We start from the raw sequence: 20677 nt of genomic DNA on the forward strand, positions 1-20677 counted from the left end.
AATCTGAGAGATTTCAGATTCTATTATCCCAAACGTTGATCTCCATTTAAAAAAAATAATTTTTAAATCTTAAAATATAATATGAAAATTGAATATAATATCATATATTAATTTTATAATTTAATTACAATTACACGGAAAAGGTTGAGCCTTTATTTTTTGATATTAAAATATTTTAATTAAAATATAAAAGGACTTCTATTATTCAACTGATCATTTATTTATAAGTAGGTTAATTGGCATGCTTGCTGATAATGGTGAGTGATTTAATGTGGTGATGAAAGCAGCCCAGCAAATTGGTCCATTTAAAATAAATGACTCATAAGACATACCATCAGTCACATTCACAAATGAATTGACCAACTTTCACCACTTTGATTATTTGACTTCTATAATATAATTAACGCTAATAGCTCTAAAAATTCCAGATTTTATGAGTTTTTATATTTTAATTTTGAATTTTAAATTTTGTTATCAGTGTATAAATTTATTTTTTTAAATAAAAATTAAAAAAATAGAACAGATCTCTCAAATTTATTTAAATATCTTTATTATTAGACTAAATCTATGAGTACAAATAAAATTTATTTAAAATTAAAATTTTTGGACTATAATGCTAGAACTAAAAACTTAAAATTAAAATGCAAAAAGATATTTAATTAGTTATGTTGGTTATCTACTAATCTTCTCAATCAACAACAACTTTTAGCAGTTAGTTATGTTATTAGGTGATGATGATGATGTTTGTGATAAATGAAAAATGCTGATTGCTGATTGTCTGTTTGGTTGATCTGATCGCTGATGGTTATTTTTCAAATATAAATTGTTGTGAGATGACATTATTGATCTAGGCTAAAAAATAGTCAACATATTAACAATACAATAACGACACTTATAGCGCATTAAAAAAAGTATTTAAATTTAATTTTTAGTTGTGAGCAGTATTTAATTTAAATTGAAAATTTTAATTGAATTAAATTAATTTAAAATTTTAATTTAATTTTTTATTTATTTTAATTCGATTTAATTTTTAATTTAATTATTTTAATTCGGTTTGATTTTTATTAAAAAAAATTAAAAAATCGAGTCAAACTCATTAATAATAATAATATATTATTATATATTATTTTTAATAATATAAAAATATTAGATTAAAATATTTTAATTAAATTTTAAAATAATTAAAATAAAGTATAAAAAGTAAAAATTTTATTAAAAATTCAAATCAATCACATTAATTTTATTGTTATATTATTAATATATAATAATAATATCAATAATTACTAATATAAAAAAAATTTATTAAAAATTTTATAACCACATTAATTTTATTGTTATATTATTAATATATAATAATAATATCAATAATTACTAATATAAAAAAATATACTAACAATTAAAAATTTAGACATTTTATAGTAAAAAAGTATTTTTAATAATAATATTTTTTATTATTAATAACTTTTTTCTAGTAGCAACCATACTTTTTTTATAAAATAACTATAATCATTATTTTATAATAGCAATTATATATTGCCGATATAAATTTATAAAATTAATATTGCTATAATTTTTTTATTATTAATTTTAATATTTATTATATTGATTTATTTTTCCAATTGATCAGTCTCTGCTTAGAATAAAAAAATTTATAAGAGTTCAATTTCAATTGATATTTTCAAAATTAATTATCATAGTTGAAATAAAATAATTTATTTTTTTTTAATTTACAAAAATTTTATTTAAAAATAAAAATTATAAATAATTATGTAAGAGTTAAATAATAATAATAATAATAATAATATAATTTGTTCCAAACAAAATTTAGTGTTTACATATTTTATAAAATCAAACTATTTAGTTCTTCAATTAAAGAAAATATTAATTAACTTATTTTAATTTTAAATATTTATATTATTTAATTTTATAATTTTAAATATATATATATATAATTAAATGATTTAAAAATATTAATTAAATAATTAATTTTAATAAAATTAATGAATGTAATAGTTTTTATAGAAATAATCCAATTGGTATTTTATAAAGAAAAATTACAACTTACAATTTAAATATCGGAGCATGTTACATATATAGTTTTTTTTTTTTTTTAAATAGGAATGGGGATTGAGGAGTAAAATATGAAATCTTTCTGACAGTTAAATACACTTTATCACCAGACTAATATGTAAATACAATAAATCAGCCACCATTTGACATAATCAGAATTGGACAATAAATCCAACCACTTATAAATAATTAAATAAGTATATTTAACAAACTTTGAAAAATCTTTGAATAATTAAATAAAGGATATAAATAATATAAATAAATATATTTAGCAAACTTTGAATAATTTGAAAAATCTTTGCTATTTTAATATTTTTTTCTATCAAGACACTTTAACTTTAATGTAATCCAATAAAAAATTAAATTTTAAGAATATTACTTTTAAATACTTAAATTTTAAAAAATATTAGGAATTTTTTTTTTACATAAATTATTGCTTTCTTAAAGGGAATTCATGATAATTCATGAGAGTAGAACTTGCTTGCTTGTAATTATCTTAAATTCCAATTGAAACAATTTATTTTGTAAAAAATATATAAAATTATGTATAATTTTAATTTTTTAAAATTAAAAATAATTAAAATTTTTCATTTTAAATAAAAAATAAATACATAAAATTAATTAAATTAAATTCTTATAAAATCCTTAATTATATTATCTCAAACATGTAATTGTCATTAATTATGAGGCAAAGAATATGTTACCACTAAGCATCATATCAAAGGACTCTTTCGGTTCATCACAATTGTCATTAATGAGGTAGAGAAAATATCAAAAAAAATCTTAAATGTTTGTTTCTTTTACATTTGTATCCTTTTTTTTTAACAATTACCCCCCTATATTTTAGACTTCACCATAATTGAACCCATTTTTAGGTGCTTCATAAAATGCTAAGAGAAAAATATATCAACATTATTAATCCCTTAAAATAAACTTAATTACAACACATTAAACCCAAAAAAAATCCTTAATAAAAGGGTCTTGTTAGCACTTGTATGCCCCAAACAATCTTCCTCCTTATCTTTCCATTTCTAATCCTTGCAAATTCTCTCATTGATCCGACACTTTAGCTCTTGCCAATTACGAAATTCTTTGGCCACATCTCTAGACTCGGCCAATTTCTTAGCAGCAAATACAAACAAACATGATGGAATCGACTATGCATAGCAAACTACCCTATGGAACTCCCTTTGGCGTAGTCTTGAGCGATTGCAATGTTTGACACAATGCTTCGGCATAATGCTTGGTGGCTCAAATACAATATCTCTAATTGTTAAATTATCTAAACAATGCACATTGACTCAAAACAAAAACAGTTTGCTAAGAGATTTATTAAAGCGATGTGTTTTAGTATTAGGAGACATATAGTTGAAGGTCGACAAGACAATTTCTAGTTGAAATTGATCCGTTAAGTCTACAAAATTCAGATAATCTAGGTATGATCTTAGTATTTGCTCTTTTAATTGGCCTAAATTATCTTATGTGGAGTAGATATATGACACTTGTATCTGAGAGTCAAAGACACGTTAGGGTTTATCAATGGAATTGTATCAGTTTCTGAGTTGGGAACATCAGATTATGAGAAATAGATGAGAGTTGATAGTATAGTATGTTCTTGGATACTGAATTCTATTTTGAAAAAGCTGGTAGAGGCCTTCTCGTATATGAATAATGCTAAAGAACTTTGGGAGGAGTTAAAAGAGAGATTCAATGAAAATAATGGGCACTTGATATATCAAACCAAAAGAGAGATCAATTCTTTTTGTCAGGGAAATATGTTAACTGTAATTAGAGGTGTAAATGAGCCAAACTGTTCGTGAGCTATTTAAGGTTCGGTTTGATAAAAATTCGACTAGGCTCGATTCATTTTCTAAACGAGCTAAGCTTGACTTTAATTTTTAGGCCCGTTTAGTAAATTAGTCAAGTTTGAGCTCCATTGTATTCAGTTCGTTAAGACTCATGAGCTCGACTAGTTTTTGAATTCATAAGCAGGCTCACAAATAGGCTCATGAACAATCTCGTTAATTAGGCTGAGATTAATATCATAAGAGAATTAAGCTCAAATTTTGCATATATTTTCAAGAGACAAACTTAAATTTTCTAAAGTTTAGCTTTACATAGTTTAATTACACTCTTAAACCTTGTAGATATTTAGATCGTTAAGATTTAAGAGCTTGTTCTTTACAATTTTGTAAACTAATTCGTATATGTACTTATTTAACTAAAATTATTTAGTTTTAAACTTATTAGTTTTAAATTAAAACTCATTATACATACAATCAAGTTGAGGGAATTGATTACATTGATAGTTTTTCTTCTGTTACAAAATTAGTCACTGAAAGCTTACTATTGCTACTACTTTTTCCTGACCCATACATAAATTAATGTCAATAATGTTTTTTTTCACGGATTTATTGAGAAAAATCTTTATATATTGCTACTAGAAGGCTATGATAAAGCTCCTCATGGCTAAAGACTATAAGTTGTAAAGTCCTTATATGGTTTGAAGCAAGCAAGTAAGAAGTGGAATAAGGAGTTCACTGCTAAATTGTTGACCATTGGCTTTGTATGATCTACATTAGATCATTGTCACTTTGCAAAAGAAAATGGGTCTTTTTTTCTTGCTTTCTTGTATATGTAGATAATGTATTAATCACTTGCTCTGATGAAGATGGTATTGTTTCAGTTAGGAAGTTTTTGGATCATACATTTACAATAAAGAATATAGGATATACTAAATATTTCCTAGGCCTAGAATTGGTATAATCTACATTAGATCTTTGTCACTTTGCAAAAGAAAATGGGTCTCCTTTTCTTGCTTGCTTGTATATGTAGATGATGTATTAATCATTGGCTCTGATGAAGATGATATTGTTTTAGTTAAGAAGTTTTTGAATCATTCATTTACAATAAAGAATATAGGATATGCTAAATATTTCCTAGGTCTAGAGTTGGTTTGTTCTTCATTTGGAATGTTTCTTAATTAGAAGAAGTATACTCATGACTTGATATCTGATGCTAGTTTATTATGCTACAAATCAATTTCAACTCTTATGGTAAAAAATGTTGGTTTTCATTTAGACGAAGAAGGGTTTATGCTTGTTCCTGAGCTATACAGGAGATTAGTTAGCAAATTGTTGTATTTGGGATTGACTAGAGTTGATATTACTTTTTAAATACAACAACTTAGTCAGTATATGCAGCATCCACAACATCACTATTAAGAAGCAGTCTTACATGTCTTGAAGTATCTTAAAGGTTGTCCATCGAAGGGCTTGTTTATTCCTGCTTAGAATATTCTGTAGTTGAAAGCATTTTATGATGTTGATTAGACATCTTGTCCTATCACTAGAAATTTAATCATGAGGTATTATATAATTTTAGGCTTAGTATTAATTTTCTAAAAGTATAAAAAACAACCAACTGTTAGCAAATTCTTTGTTGAAGCAGAACATATAAGTACGGCGAGCATAATCAGTTGTTCTCTTCACTAAAGCTTTACATATACCATTATTCAATTGGTTGTTGTCTAAGATCTCTTCATTGGCACCATCTTGAGGGAAGTGATTTTCTTTTATAAAGTTATAAATTTGATGGGAAGAATAATAAATTATTTAAACATTGTACATTGTCTCAGAATAAAAATAATGTGTTGAGAGATTTATTAAAGTTATGCATTTTGGTATAAAAGGCATAACATGAGTTTAGTGTGTTTAGGTGGGAAAGTTTGTTGTACTATCTTCTTTGTTTTCTCTTCTCACTTATTTTCTATATAAAATAGTTCCGCCTAGCAATAAAATTCATTATTCCCACTCAAATTAGTTTTTCTTTCTAGTTTTCACACTAATCACCACTTCATTAATATCCCTATTAACAAGCGCACAATAATGAAATGCTTGGCAAACATCACAATTGAAAATTGCTAAAAAAATGTTCAGTATCATAGGGTAACAAATGCAAATATCACTTAATATTTTTTAGTTATTGAATAAAATGGAATCAATTTTATTTTTTTAGTTCAGTTATTTGGCTATTCAATTTGATTCGATTATTATTTTTAAATTTTTTAGTTTTCGATTCAATTTGATTATCAATTAAAATTAATCGAAAAAATTAAATCGATATATTTATATATATTAAAGAAACATATTTTTTAAACCTTATTTTACTAGTATTAGTATTGTTATTCTTGTACTGGTTGGATTAGAATTAGTTTTTTCAATTTAAATAGATTTTTTTTACTACAATTAAGATTAGAAGTTTTTTTTTGTCTATAAATAACTTTTATTATGTACATAAATTGAATAAGTTAAAAAGTTGATAATGAGAATTTTTTTAATTAAACTTATATTCATCTTTTATTTTTTTTGTAAAAGAGAGTATTCTTTATCTTTCTCTATACTTAATTAATTTATCAAAAAAAAATTTATGACATTTTCTAGTTAGAATTATCGTTTAATTATATATATTTCTAATAATATTATTAGTTAGTTAAGGGTATAGTAAAGTAATATTTGAAATATATCTTTTGAATATGACGAGATTTTTTTATTACAAATCGTTCTTGAGTTTTGCATCAATGGACTTAGTTAAAGTGTTTAAGGTGGAAATAAAATGAATAAAAAAATAAATAAATCATATATAGTTATGTTAAATCTTGGTAAGAGAAACTAACCAAAATAATATAATAACATCCAAACGAGACACTACACAAGAATAATGGTGATAAGTTAAGAATAATGTTAATGCAAAATATTGAATTTTATTTAATTATTCTTAATTAATTAGATAAAAATATGTATAAATCTAATAATTATAAAATAGTTTTATTATATGTAATAAATATAAAATATATTTATTTTTAAATATAAAATTTAAACTAATGTATAATTTTATTATTTAAATGAAACTTCAGACTGTTATATAATTTATTATTAGCTTTTAAATGCAATTTATTTTGACACTATAACTTTAATAACTAAAAGTATTTTAATTTTAGGTGTATTAGATAAAGAAATTCTTTTTTTTTTTAATTTAATTAACTAAAATAGTTGGGCTTTTTCAAAAATTTTTTTATACAATTTAGACTTTTTTATTAGGCCAAACAAAAAATAGCTGTATATAATAAATGTATATTAAATCACTAAAATTGACCTGCCACTCGCATAACGTCAATTCTCCTCACCCTATCTAGAAGGCAGTTCTTTTTTTTTTTTTTTTTTTTTTTCAAAATTCATAAAAAATCATTAGTCAATATATCATTAAAATTTAAACATTGAAATTAACATCTACTTTCTCCATGGTGGGACGAGCTTTCAAAATCTTTTTCACATAATCAGACTATGCTTGGCAAGCACGGTTGGAGGATCATTTTCGACCTAAATACTTTTTTCAGTCGAATTTTCAAAACTAAATATTTTTTTAAGGAAATTTTGCTACATGCAGCAAAAGAGTCTAATCTTAATTTCATTTAGAAAAACTTATTGTAGACCAAAAATTTGCTTGCTAAAGATTTGAGGTGAAGCATCAGGTATGGAAAAATTGCTCTTATAGGAGGACCTATGGATAATTGATGATAGATAGTTTTTTTATTGATACGCCACATATTAAAGGGATAAAAGATTTCACTGTATTCAGTCTTCTTCTCCATTCAAAACTCTAAATTCCAAGCGATGTAAATAAGATTCTTCGGATTCCATTATGTATATCTAACTAGAAGGATAAACTCATTTAACACTTTATATGTCAGGTAAATATAGTGTCAAAGTCCGGTTATTATGTTTCAGTTCATGCAGATAATTTAATTGCTGATTATGCTTATTTTGGAGATAGGAAAAGGCTATGAAGTCTCCACATTCCTCCAAAAATTAAGAATTTCATGTGGAGACTTTTTAGAGATATGGTGCCAACTAAAGTTAGATTAAGACGAAAATCAATAGATGTTGCAGCGAGCTATCTTTATTGTACAGAAGAGAGTGTAAGTCATATTTTTGTCTCTGTATAATAGTAACTTTGTGTCAAGACTCTCTCTATTGAGGGAAGGACGAGTCTTAGTAATGAATCGGATGTTAGGGTGTCCGGATTTCTTTTTTTCGAATTGGACCGTATTTTTTATTTATTAGATCCTGTCACGCGGTCTTATTTTGTAGTAACAACTTATATCTTTCTTTGTGCAGTTGTTATATACTATTATTTACCCTTTAATAGATGAAGTATTTCTAAAATATTCATCCTATTTATATAGAAATTTTAATTGAAAGATAATATAGTCTTTTTTTTATATATGTTTTATCAAAATTTAATATATTTATCACTCTATTTACTTCATATGCAAAAACATTAAACTATAAATAAAAGAGAAACAGATGGAGTATTAATATTGTTTAAGTAAAGTTTGGCACAATCACATTGCTTAATACATTAGTTTGCTAAGTAATGTAATTATTAGCCTAACATAAGGTTGGCACGTGGAATCAATCAACTCATTATCAATTTTCTTTCTTTTCTTTTTTTAAATAATTTAATAATTATTTCTTAAAAAAATACACTAATTAATTTCTTGATTTAAAAAACACGCGAAAAAAATTTTTAAAATATTTAAAAAAATTTATTAATTAATCCTTTGTTAATTTTAAGTATTAATTATTCTACTGCGTTATTTTTATAATATAAAAAAATTTATTAGTTGATCTCTCAATTTCATAAAAATATAAACTAAATAATTTATTATTTAAAAGTATTTTAAATTTTTCAGTAACACTTAATTGCTAAAATTAATGGATGGACTAATTAATAAAATTTTTAAAATTTTAAAAATATTTTAATATATTTTTTTATATTACATAATTAAATAATAATATATTTTTTTAGATCAAAAAAGTTGGGAAAGGGGATTGGAGAGGTATGTAACTTAAATAATAAAAATTTCCATTTATGTTTTGCCATCCCATCTAGAGATGGCAGACCACTTCCTTTCTTCATATATCTAGGTTAGCAATATTTTTTTTCTTTCAAATGTAGTTTTCTATTTTTTATCTTTTCTTTAAATATCTGTCGTATATATAGTAAATGATTTTGAGAATTCAAGTAACTTACCACTCAATTAATAGTATATTTTTAAGTAAAAAATCGAATTTATCAGATGAGTTATCTATTTTTAAAAAGATATGATATTTTTAATTAAAATTAATTTCAGTGATATTTTAAAAATAATAAAATAATTTAATTAGACATATTATTTGAAAATTTCAAAAATTTGTCATCATCTATAATCAAATCTGACACTATTGATGTTTGTGGTAATGAGATAATGAATCAGAAGAGGAAAGGCATGCAAGTCCAAATTGGCTGCTCGCTCTAAATGCCTGGTCCCATGAAGAATATCCCACTTTTTTTAATTAAAATTTTATTTCATAGCATAGCAAAGAAAAGGCAGATAAAATATTAAATTAAATATTTATATTTAATTTTAAATTATCATTAAACTTATTTTGTATAAAATCGAATATTTAATGTAGTTTAAAATTAATGGATAAAAAATTTTTAATATAATATTTTTTAAAATTAAAAAATTAACTAATTCTAATATCAAATGGAATTTTTTTTTAACCATTATAGCTGGCATACATAACGGATTAATTTTCACAAAAAATTAAATTTACCTAAACACGTTCATCTAAATTAATGAATCATAAAAAAAATATTTTTTATATTGATGAAATCTCATGAATAATAAAAAAAATTAATAAAATCATGAACAAATAAAAATAAATGCCAAATGGTTACTCTAAAGTCAACAATCAAGTGCATAATTTGAAACTTATTGTTTATATATAGACCAACAAGTATGAGTACTCACTCCAGTATTTCTCCTTAACCATAACCAAAAATGGTGGTTGCGGCTTCTGGTTCTGCTCCTGTTACAGCTAATTTTACTGAAATGAAGAGCTTCGCCGGCCAAGTCATCACCGGCCGGTGGTTCATGATCTTTGCTTCATTACTAATCATGGCTGCCGCCGGTGCTACCTACATGTTCGGTCTCTACTCCGGTGATATTAAAAGGACTCTAGGATATGATCAAACCACCATCACTCTACTCAGTTTCTTCAAGGACCTCGGAGCAAATGTCGGTGTCCTCTCCGGACTCATCAACGAGGTTACTCCTCCATGGGTGGTTCTCTCAATGGGAGCAGTCTTAAACTTTTTTGGGTACTTCATGATATGGCTCGCCGTGACCAGAAAAATCAGCGGCGTTCATGTCTGGCATATGTGTTTGTACATATGCATAGGTGCTAATTCTCAGGCATTTGCCAATACTGGTTCTCTTGTCACCAGCGTGAAGAACTTCCCAGAAAGCCGAGGCGTTGTTCTTGGGATCTTGAAAGGCTACGTCGGCCTTAGCGGCGCAATTATCACTCAATTGTACCATGCCTTTTACGGCGACGATACCAAGGCTTTGATTTTGTTCATCGGTTGGCTTCCTGCTGCTATTTCTTTTATCTTCTTGAGAACTATTCGAATCATGAAGGTAGTTCGCCAACCTAATGAGCTCAAAGTCTTCTACAATTTTCTCTACATTTCTCTTGGGCTTGCTGGGTTTTTGATGATAATAATCATTGTAGAGAAAAGGGTTGATTTTTCTCAGTCTGAATATGGAGGTAGTGCAGCTATGGTGATCTTCATGCTCCTTTTGCCTCTAGTTATCGTCGCCATAGAAGAATCCAAGATCTGGAAGACCAAGAAACTTGCCATGGATAATCCTCCACCATTAAAAAATGTTATCACAGACAAGCCAAGTCAAGAGACAACCTCAGCATTATCAGATCCATCAAACAACGACAAAACATTAGTCACTGTCCCGGAGTCTGACGACAAAACCAAAATCTCTTGTTGGAAAACAGCATTTCGGCCGCCGGATAGAGGAGATGACTACACAATACTACAAGCTCTTTTTAGCACTGACATGTTAATCCTCTTTTTAGCAACAATCTGTGGCGTTGGAGGAACTCTAACGGCTATAGACAACTTGGGTCAAATAGGAACTTCTCTAGGGTACCCTAAAAGAAGCATAAGCACTTTTGTTTCATTAGTGAGCATATGGAATTATCTTGGTAGAGTTACATCAGGTTTCGTCTCTGAACATTTCTTAACCAAGTTTAAATTTCCTCGCCCATTAATGCTCACATTAATCCTTCTATTTTCATGTGTGGGTCACCTTCTGATTGCCTTCAATGTCCCAAGTGGGCTCTATGTAGCCTCCATAATCATAGGGTTCTGCTTTGGAGCTCAATGGCCATTGCTTTTTGCTATAATTTCTGAAATTTTTGGGCTCAAGTATTACTCTACACTGTACAATTTTGGGGCAGTGGCTAGTCCTATTGGGTCATATATACTCAGTGTGAGAGTTGCTGGGCACTTGTATGATAAAGAGGCAAATAAGCAATTGGCAGCTCAGGGACTTGAAAGAAAACCTGGCCAGGACCTGAATTGCATTGGCACTGAATGCTTCAGGTTATCATTCCTTATTATTACTGCTGCAACATTATTTGGTACTTTTGTGTCACTTGTTTTGGTAGTTAGGACAAGAAAATTTTACAAGAGTGATATTTATAAGAAGTTCCGGGAGGCTGCTCAGGCAGCCGAGACTGAAATGGCCATGGCTGGGAATGGCGTCGCCGGAAATGGTGTAGCCGGAAAGTCAAGTGAAGGGAGGTAACTGGATTTGTGGATTCAACACAAGGAAGAAGGAGATAGACAGTAAAATAAAATTTTAGATGTAATTTATTATAATATAGTTTAATATTTAAATATACACAAAAGAAGTAATTGTTATATTGAATTCTGAGGTGCAATAGTTGACTTTGGGATTCTATTTCTTATATACTTTTGATGTTTGGATACCAAGAAAACAATTGCTTCTTTTATCAATTGTACAAGTTTTCTTGTAAATTGGAAAGATGTTAAAAAATGTAAGTTAAATTGGTATTTTTTATCAATTATAAAAAGCTTAATAGACATTACACATTGAAATTACTGATATATCCCCATTTACACAAATTTTTTTATTTTATTATTTGTAAACTAACTTTTTCTTTTTAAGTAATCATCTAATTTAATTTATAATTAATTTACCGTTTTAGCAACCGACTTCTATAGATTTGTATATTTATATGTTTTTTTTATTGGTATTTTATGAATTTCATGGTTCCCAATTGGGACCGCAATTTGCAAAGAAGATTCTGTAGATATTCATTGTTGACTTGCTGCTATGAACACCACAAGTTGCTTCAGCAACCTTCTCTGACCAAGTATCCACTTTGACCTTTCTTCTACACTTGCTTGTGATAGAATCTGGGGATTCCTTCAGATTGAAATCTCAGCTGCCATGGAGTGATGTGTTGCCAACTGTAGACATTATTTTATTCTGGTCTTTATCTGTTTCATCATCAGCTCCCCGTGGAGCCATGCGGCTGCCGACTGTAAGCTTCATTTTTTTTAAGCGGCTTAAACATGACACATGGGATAAAAAAGTTTAAAAAATAATTATGGTTAAAATTAATTAATTAATTACAATTAACAAACAAAAAAGTTTTATTATCCTCCAAATCCCTCGCTGTTAAAATCTCTCCAATTAAAATACTATGAACACCTTCAAGAGACATTTGAAAATAAAAATAAATAAATAAATATGAAAGAATCCAACCCATTTGATTGTTTGATGATCTACGAATTTCCCATTCGGGCATTGACAATCAGTGATTAATCTGATGATCAAATCCAAACCTGAATTGAAAACAAAAAACAAAATATCAATAAAAGTACCCAATTCTTCCCTCTTCTCAAAGATTATATCTTTTTCCTTCTATTTGCTCTTGCAATTCACTTGCTGCTTCCCGCAAGACATCTGCAACTATTGAATTTGCCAATTTATCAATCGTTATTCTCTAACGGATAACCGATAATGTAAATACCGTTAATTGTAATAAAACTCAATATGTAGTATTCATTTTTAAAAATTTTTACTTTATTAATGCTTGACTCATAAAAATTTGAGTCATCAATTAATGAGTATTTTTTATAATAAAATTAATTAATTAATTAATTAATAATTAAAATTGATAAAGAAACTAATGCAATTACAATCTTTCTCTTCTTCACTGTCCCCCATTAAAAAAAGAAAATTAAAAAATGATTTAGGGTTTTCTTGTGAAATGGTTGAGAGTGTGAGAATAATTGTGGAAGAAGTAGAAGAAGAAAGAAAAAAAAAAAGGAAAAGGAGAATAATTTTGGGTTTGGAATCTTGAATTAAGAAATAGGTTAAACAATTAGGATGTTTTTAGATTTTTTTATTATTTTTTTCATTTAATTATTAAATAATTTTAAAATTAAATATTAGAAAATAATATTTATTATTAAAAACAAGAAACCTATTATTTTAAATTTTTATTTTTGCTTAAAAATGGATTTTCTTTTTGAATTTAAATGAAAATTGTGAGTTTATTTACCTAAAAAGTTAAAAATAGTGGTATTTGGTTGTCCATGAATAATTAAAGCACTTATTTAAACTTACTTTCTTTATTTTGTAATATTATAAAATAAAAAAAAAATCTTTTTTTAACAAATCCAGACAAAGTTCTGTTAATATAATGTTTCTTCAATTGACAAATATGCCGTCTTAGCTCAGCTGGTAGAGCGCATGGCTTTTAACCATGTGGTCGTGGGTTCGATTCCCACAGACGGCGGACTTTCGTTTTTTATTGTTAATTTTTGTGGTTCTGCGTTCGATTCCCTCTCGAAAAATCCCTTTCTGCTTTTGCCCGCAACTATTCTGAAGAATTAAAAGAATATTATTTTCCATTGGTTTCAGAAACGACATAAAATTGAAGTGTTAATTTATATATTAATTATTTTATTAAAGATAAAATGAATTATTTTTTCTAATTGATCAATTCTTTTTAAATATTCTATATACTAAAAAAGCTAAAAAACAAATTTATTTAAACAATAAAATAAATGAATTATCAATTCTAAATTTAATTTTTTATTATTTTATAATTTAATCTAAAATTTTAAAAATTAATAAAATTATCTTAAATTGTAATTTTATTATAATTATATCTAAATTTAAAATTAAAAATAATATATTTTATTAATGTGATAATATAACATATGCTATATAGATAAATATTATTAATGTAAAAAACTATAAAATTTTTAACTATACAATATAATTCAAAATTTTAAAAATTAATATTAATTAAACTCATAACTTATAAATTTATCCTTTTCCATCCGTAAAATTTTAAAATTCTATTACCATCCAGACGAGGGACACTTGAATGAAGCTAAATTAATCAACTGAACTTATTGCTTGTTGAGATTTCTTTCTGGAAAATGGTGATTTTTCATAGGCAAGTAAAGATGATCATCCCTCATGTCTCTCCTCCTTTTGTTTTTTTCTTTTCCGTTGTCTTATCGTAGCAACAATGCCGCTTTTCTCTTTCTTGACATGTTTGTTGCTTGACTATAGACGGCGTGTATTAAGCTTTTATGGCTAATATTATTTTCTCAAATTTAAAAACCTTATTAATATTATCAAATGTTATATATATATAAATTTACAAATAGGCTTTATTTTTTTAATATTGTATTAGATACTCAAAAATAATTTATATTAAGATTTATTTTTAAAAAATTTATTTTTTTATTTTTTTTACATTTGATTACATAATAAAATCAAGTCAATAGAAAGTATTTTTCTAATTAAATGAAGAACTAAGTCATTTTTAAAGAAAATTTTCTCATTTCAAAATATTAGGTGAGTTTAAATATGGAGCGGTCTTTCCACTAAATTCGATTTGCATGCAAAGCTTTATTCTTCTAGGTGCTCTTTCCTTCCGTTGGAAATATCTTGTTATAATCTTTTAGTTGTTAATGAGTATTTTATAGCTAAGGTCTTAGCTATATTTGCGGGAGTTATACTCCATTGTCATAGTTTTGTTTAGTGATAGAAATTTCTAGAGCTTGGATAATAACTGTATTTCCTTTGAATCAATTTTGGATCACAGGTCACTCGGACCTTTAGGGTTTGTCTTGGATAGGCTTATTGTGAGAATTGAGAGTTTGATAAAAAAGATTCTTATTTTCTCATTAGCTTATGGTAGATATATATATACAAGAAGAGCTAAAATTAACAGAATACAAGAACACATGTACAATCAGTTTTGCTAAGCTAGCAGCTAACAAACTATCTTTTATCGCTAACAATTTTCTCGTTGATCTAATACCCCCTCCTCACAAGCTGCTGAGTAGATATTAAAGAGTACCAGTTTGAGCACCAACTCTTGAAATGGAGTCTGAGTAAAAGGCTTAATGCACGTGTCTGCTAACTGATCTTCAAAAGATAGAGGTAATAACTTAATAAGCCTTGAATGCAAATTTTTTCGTACAATATGATAGTAAAATTTTATGTGCTTCATACATTCATGAAAGGTGGGATTAGCTACAATCTATATTGCAGATTTGTTGTCACATAAGAGTAAAGTTGGCTGGAAATGTGGGACACCCATATCTTTCAATAAATAAAATAATCATTGTATTTCACATGTTATGCTGGCCAAGGCTCTATATTCTACCTTAGAAGATGAACGCGGCACAGTGATTTGCTTCTTTGCTTTCTAGCTTATGAGAGAAGAACCAAGGAAAATGCAATAGCCAGTAATAGATTTCCTTGAATCTATACAACCAGCCCAATTTGAATCACTAAAGGCCTTTAATTGAACATGAGAAGAGGAGGGGAAGAAGATGCTAGCAGAAGAACCTTTGTTGTAGCTTAAAACTTTACTGACAGCTTGAAGATGTAGTGATGTAGATTTATCCATAAAGTGACTAAGCTATTGGACAATAAAAGAATTATCAAGCCCAGTGGATATCAGGTACAATAAGCTTTCTGTATTGAGTGATATCAGATAAAATTCTCTCCTCCATCCTTGGACAGTTTAAGCTTAGAATCTGTAGGAGTGACAATTGGTCTACAACTAAGATACCAATGTCAGATAGAATATCAAGGGTATATTTTCTTTGATTAAGAATTATACCAGCCGAAGACTTTGGTACTTTAAACCCCAGAAAAAACTTAAATTCTCCCAAATCTTTTATTTGAAACTTCTCATCAAGAAATTATTTGACTATTTGAATTTCAGTAATGTTAGTCCCTGCTATGATTAGATCATCAATATAAACTAGCAAAATTTATGATATTTGTAGGACTTTTCTTTATAAAAAGATAATAATTTGAGGAGGACTGCACATACTTAGTGATAGGAGTGCTTGAGATAGCTTGAAGAACCATTACCTCCTTGCTTTCTTAAGTCCATAAATGGACTTATTTAAATGACAGACCTTATTGGAAGTTGTGAAGCCAAGAGGAAGGTCCACGTATACCTCCTCACTAAGATTTTCATGCAAGATTGCATTGTTGACAACAAGTTACAGGAGAAACCAGTTGTGAATAGCAGTAAGTGCTAGGAGAAGCCTTACAATGGTCATCTTAGCCACTAGATAAAAAGCATCAAAGTGATCCACACCCTCTTGTTGAGTATAATGCTTTACAACCAACCTAGCTTTGTATCTTTTAATGGAACTATTAGCATTGTACATGATTTTACTCACCCATTTTAATCTATTGGTGTTTTCCCTAGTGGTAGATCAACAAATCCCATGTATGATTATGTTCAAGCACTTTAATTTCAACTTATATGGCTTACCTCTAGCAGTCATGTTTGACAACCTGATTATATAATTTGAGTTCAAAGGAAAGAAAGAGAGTAAGGGAGTAGTGTTTGTGAGAAAGAGTAAGAGAAAAGTAAGAAATGACAAATTGTAGTAGGTAAGGAATGCATATAGAAAAAAGAAGGGATGAAGCAACCTTATAATGGTAATTTTAAAGATAGTAGGGAGGGCTTCTAATTTTATGAGTTTGTCTTACTAGAATTAATGATCTTTAAGGATTGGAATGAGAGGGTATTTGAGGTTCAAGATCAGGAAAAGTAGAGAAAGGAATAAGATCAATATCTAGTACAATAATATTTTGAGGCAAAGTAATAAAGGAAACAATAGGCATAATAGTTTTAAAGGGAAAGATATGCTCATAAAACACCACATTTTTAAAGAGGAAAATATTTATACTCTAAATATCTAGAAGAAGATAACCTTTGGTTTCTATTGTGGATCTTAGAAAAACACATTGCCTTGCCCTACGGTCAAATTTTGATCTATCAACAACAAGGGTAGAAGCATAGCATAATGAACCAAATGCTTTGAGATTAGAAAGAATAGAAGGTTGATTGTGCAACATTTCAAAAGGAGTTTTATTGTGGAAAATTGGAGAATGTAATCTATTGATTAAATTCATAGCATGAGAAATAGTAAAAAGACTAATAATCTTTGGGAAAATTTAATTGGAAAAGAATAAACCTTGCCACATTAAGAATATGTTGATGCTTTCTCTCAACAAGGCCATTTTATTGTGAAGTCTTCACACAGGAAGTTTAGTGAATAACACTTTTTGCTGCATAAAAAACAAATATACCAAACTCAGGACTATTATCACTCCTTATGGCCTTGATAAAATAGGAAAATTGAGTTTCAATCAGATAGAAAAATGACTGAAGTGATTGTCTAACTTAAGATATAGAATTTAATAGGTACACACAAGTAAATCTTATATAATCATCTACTATTGTCAAAAAGTATTTATGATTTTCCACAGAGAAGAGAAAATGGACCCTATAGGTCTACATGGATCAACTCACAAGGCTTATTTGTTCTAGTAATACTGATTGAAAAAGAAAGTTTATAATACTTTTCCTAGTGACAAATCTCACAATGTTCATTTGAAATAAAAGAGTAGCCAGATAATAGTTGAATAGATTGCAATTTACTATGTGAAGAATGCCTAAGTCTAAAATGCCAGAGATCAAATGAAGATGTGGATGAACCGAGAGTAGTGCATCTTGCAGTGACACTCATTGTGTATAATCCATTGTGCACCATAGTTGTACTAAGTTTCTTTAAAGTTTTGAGACTTTGTATGAAATACATTTGTTTATAGAAGATGAAAGAGCATGGAAAGGAGGCATTTAACCTGGTGACTAAAAGAAGATTGAATTTGAACTTTGGTATGTAAATTATATATGTGAGGAATAATCTGATGTAAGTAAATAGTACTAGATATAGTAGAAATAACCTTTGTACCATTAGTCTTGTAAGTGTGAAAAATAGAAATGGTAATGGTGATATGGTCAATTGCATCAGTATCAATCATTCATAAATTAGAAGAATGAATGCAGGAAAGAATGCAAAGATTACCTGTATGAGGCTTAAAGTTAGAAATCATATTGCTAACTGAAGTAGTAGGTTGATTTAAAGTGGAGGGAGAGCCAATTGGTAAGGAATTATTGACATGTCTAGGCTGTGATGTCTTGAGTAAGGCCATCAAGTTTTGATACTGATCTTCAGATAAAATAAAGCTTGATCCTACTTAACCTCCCTGTCCAGGTGTTGTATAATTTGTTGATACGCTAACAATTTATGATTTATCTATAAAGTACCTTGATTAGCAGATGCAGAATAAGGCCCAGCTTTATAACTAGGTGGATATTCGTGCTTCTTTTAACAAGTATCTATTATATGTCTAGTCTTGCCACTAAAGGTACAAAATCTATTGTCCATATTAAATTGAAAAAATCTGATATTTTTCTAACTGATTAGACTTTATAGTAAGTATCTTAGAATCAACAGTAATTACAATTTGGCCATAGAAAGGATTCAGCTATCTCTCTTGATGCATGACTAAAGAAAAGGATTTAATAAATGGAGGTAGGGAGTCCACCATCTCTATATTGATTATTAAGATCTTTATAATCATAATCACATAATCCTGATTTTGATTTTCATTTGTTTTTAACAATGCTCTATAGGCATATGGAGTGGCACAAGAACAAGTCTAAAATTCAACATCTTATCCTAATCTTATCTCCTTATTTAAGAGCATATCTCTCTCCTTATAAATCAGAAATACAAAGAGCATTACCTTGAGAGAATCATTTTTTCAAGTCCTTTCTTACGTCATATGCTTTATCAAATCAAATAACACTGTGTGATTGAAGAAGAGAGAGAATGAATTAACCATGACAATACCGTGGTATTACAATGTAATCAAATAGAATACAGTGGATCTGTGGCAGAAGGAGCTCTTAAAGAGCTATCAACTAAGCACAACTTGTTCTTTGACAGAAGAGAAAGATTTATGTCGTAAAACGGGAAATGATAATTAGGACCACTGAGTGCCGACAACTCCAAAATTAATATCAAATTCTCATTTGGATGAAGGTAAGCTTGAAAATTTTTTAGTAATATCGTTAAGTGGAGCAGCTGGATTTGCTACTGCTATTAGAGAAGAAGGCAAAGAAAGTGTAGAGAAACAAAAACTAATGGTCTGATACTATGTGAGAATTGAGAGTTTAGTAAAAAAAATTCTTATTTGAAAATAACAGTGAAAAAAAGAAAGAAGAAAAATAATGAAAAAGGAAAATAACTTTGGGTTTGGAATGTTGAATTAAGAAATAGGTTCAACAATGCGGATGTTTTAGATTTCTTTTTTATCATTATTTTTATTTAATTATTCAATAATTATAAAATTAAAATATAATAAAATAATATTTATTATTAAAAAAGAAAACTTATTATTTTAAATTTTTATTTTTGCTAAAAAATGGACTTTTTTAATTTAAAAGAAAATTATGAATTTATTTGACTAAAAATTTAAAAATAGTGGCATTTAGTTGTCCATGAACGGTGCACGAACTTATTTAAACTTTTATTTTCTTTATTTTGTAATATTATAAAATAAACTATTATGTTTTCTGCAAGTAAATAAAACCAGTTAATCAATTAACAAGCAAGCCGTCTTAGCTCAGCTGGTAGAGCGCATGGCTTTTAACCATGTGGTCGTGGGTTCGATTCCCACAGACGGCGAATGCGCCTGTTTATGTGATTTTTTGTTTTTGGAATATCCCTTTCTTCTTTTGCCCACAAGTCCACGTTTTTGAATTCGATCCCGCAAGTTCCGATCCAATTTTAAGCCCAACTCGAACCAATGGCTCATTTCTCTAGTGATGGTATTTGCATTTTACATCAACATTCCGTTTAGAAATTGCATTGAAATTAGAATAATCAAAACTGGAATTAAAATCGGTTGCTGGTTTATTGGGCTAAGCCGAACTAAACTCATGAAACATTAGAGCGGATCCTGATTTGAGAGTTTTCTAAACCTTAAATCAGATAAATTAATCAATTCTATTTTTATTTAAAAGAAAAATTGAGATAAATCAAAACCATAGATTCAATTTATTTTGGACCGAGAAATTAAAAAAAATCTTAAAAACATGTAAAATAAATGGTATAACTTTTTGAATTCGATTTAATTAAAATAATAAATTACAATTTAATTTTTTAGTGTTAATATAATTAACAAAACAGATCCATATTTACATTTTTAAAATTAAATATTTAAAATTTTTTATTTGTTACCATTCCTTTGTTAAAT

At 27.6% G+C, this 20677-nt stretch overlaps 1 protein-coding gene and 2 non-coding genes across 3 annotated transcripts; all 3 read left to right on the forward strand.

Annotated features, from left to right (window-relative positions):
- Positions 1 to 9897: 9897 nt before the first annotated feature.
- On the forward strand, positions 9898 to 11939 carry LOC110623916 (protein NUCLEAR FUSION DEFECTIVE 4). The gene has a single exon (XM_021768940.2). The coding sequence runs from the start codon at positions 9959 to 9961 to the stop codon at positions 11783 to 11785; it is 1827 nt and encodes a 608-aa protein (XP_021624632.1). The 5' UTR covers positions 9898 to 9958; the 3' UTR covers positions 11786 to 11939.
- A 1799-nt stretch (positions 11940 to 13738) lies between these two features.
- TRNAK-UUU lies at positions 13739 to 13811 on the forward strand. The gene has a single exon. It is a non-coding gene; the product is annotated as a tRNA-Lys (tRNA).
- Positions 13812 to 20033: 6222 nt separating this feature from the next.
- Positions 20034 to 20106, forward strand: TRNAK-UUU. Its single transcript has one exon. It is a non-coding gene; the product is annotated as a tRNA-Lys (tRNA).
- The last annotated feature ends 571 nt before the right edge of the window (positions 20107 to 20677 follow it).

The sequence above is a fragment of the Manihot esculenta genome, chromosome 10, assembly GCF_001659605.2.
Source record: "Manihot esculenta cultivar AM560-2 chromosome 10, M.esculenta_v8, whole genome shotgun sequence".
Taxonomy (NCBI): Eukaryota; Viridiplantae; Streptophyta; class Magnoliopsida; order Malpighiales; family Euphorbiaceae; genus Manihot; species Manihot esculenta.